The sequence below is a fragment of the Otolemur garnettii genome, unplaced genomic scaffold, assembly GCF_000181295.1.
Source record: "Otolemur garnettii isolate 467f Iridium unplaced genomic scaffold, OtoGar3 scaffold00038, whole genome shotgun sequence".
NCBI classification, from domain to species: Eukaryota; Metazoa; Chordata; class Mammalia; order Primates; family Galagidae; genus Otolemur; species Otolemur garnettii.
The window spans coordinates 11,246,545-11,247,988 of NW_003852433.1; the positions used below are offsets into that span (position 1 = coordinate 11,246,545).

At 53.1% G+C, this 1,444-nt stretch overlaps 1 protein-coding gene across 2 annotated transcripts in view; it reads left to right on the forward strand.

Annotated features, from left to right (window-relative positions):
• Positions 1–1,444, forward strand: part of TESC (tescalcin) — a 47,067-nt gene extending 45,623 nt beyond the window's left edge. The window contains exon 7 of one of the 2 annotated variants that reach the window (XM_012805217.1): positions 1,178–1,444. In XM_012805217.1, coding sequence (XP_012660671.1) covers positions 1,178–1,255 — 78 coding nt within the window. In that variant the 3' untranslated portion in view covers positions 1,256–1,444. The remainder of the gene's footprint in view (positions 1–1,177) is intronic. The other variant, XM_012805216.1, reaches the window with a different exon arrangement.

Genomic DNA, 1,444 nt, shown 5'->3' on the forward strand with positions numbered 1-1,444 from the left:
CAGGTCGTCCCTGCTCCCCAAGTCCGTCCCTGCACTACGAGGGTTCTTTTGTGACCAGGCAATCCCTCCCCTTCCAGTGCCTTGGTGACTATGTGGCCACCTCACATTTAGCAGAAACCACCTCAGTGTTCAGGTGTCTTTCTCTGAGAGTGTCTCTTCCACCCAAGAAGGGTTGGAGCTGCCTAACTAGAGCCAGATCTGTTCTCTTGGCCTTGCCCACAACACCCAGGACAGGTGCAGGAGACCAGAAGTACCTGGAGCTTAGGGCTGTTGTGACCATGGCTGGGAGTACACCAAGGCCTCCCTGCCTCCTGGGTGCCCATGGAGCTGACTCTCCTGTTTCCAGCCTCTTGGCTGTCCCCGGAGATATACTGAGTGACAGCTTGAGAGTTTGGTGTTGTCGCATAAGCGGGGAGGCAGTGAGAAGTCACCCGCCCACAGTGTCCCTCCGTTCCTGTTGGCAACTCCCCAGTCTCTCCATCTGTGGCCCCTGTGGGCCCTGAGGTGCCAAGAAGCTGGCAGGCACAGGGATGGGAGGGGTTCTGTGATGTGAGCAGATGGCTGTGTAGCCTGCATGTCCACTAGGATGACTGGTCAGGGCTGTGGATGTGAGCTTTGGGTAGTAATCACCTTTCTGGGATTTGTCTGGAACCCCTTATCCAGGGGAGGTCATAAAGACCAAACTGTGGTGATCTTTTCTTTAATGATGTCCTAACAGCAAAGCCTTCCAACTGCACAGCACCCTTTAAGCCCCAGCATTCTGTAACGTGGGCAGCGCAGGTGGGGGTGGGGGCCCTGCATTGTACTGACAAAAAGGGGATGTAATGGGGTTACGTAATTTGCATGAAAATCACAGCCCCTGAAGTAGTGGGTGAGATTCAAATGACTTGGAGCTAAAAGCTTGGATTCAGTACTTAATAATAACTTGCTGTGACAATCTCAGAAAGAATCCAAATGTCAGAGCCAAATTAACCAGCAAAAAGACAGATGGAAGTGTTTCTTCCTTGCCTTAGCTCACAGTCTTGAAACACAGCCCCATGGTGTTCACCTGCCTGGAGCATCTCAGTTGGTGGCCGAAGAGGGTAGGTAGGTGGGTAGCAGGTGGCTGAGGACTGGGCCTGGTCAGGTGTAAGACAGTGGTGGGGCTACACACTGAGGCTGCTCTGGTCCCTCCCAGATCTGGCAGGGGATTGACATCGAGACCAAGATGCACGTCCGCTTCCTTAACATGGAGACCATGGCCCTCTGCCACTGACGCGCCTGCCACCTCTGCGGAGACACTACGCTTAGCCATGGGGCAGCTGCAACACGGACTGCAACAACTGAGGCCTGGAGGGGACAGCCTTTTGCTACAGCTCCTGTAAATAGTCAACACTTACCCACTCATCTCATGTCTTGAGGGTATGGTACATGGGACTTCATTGTTTTTATCTCTAATAAAAAA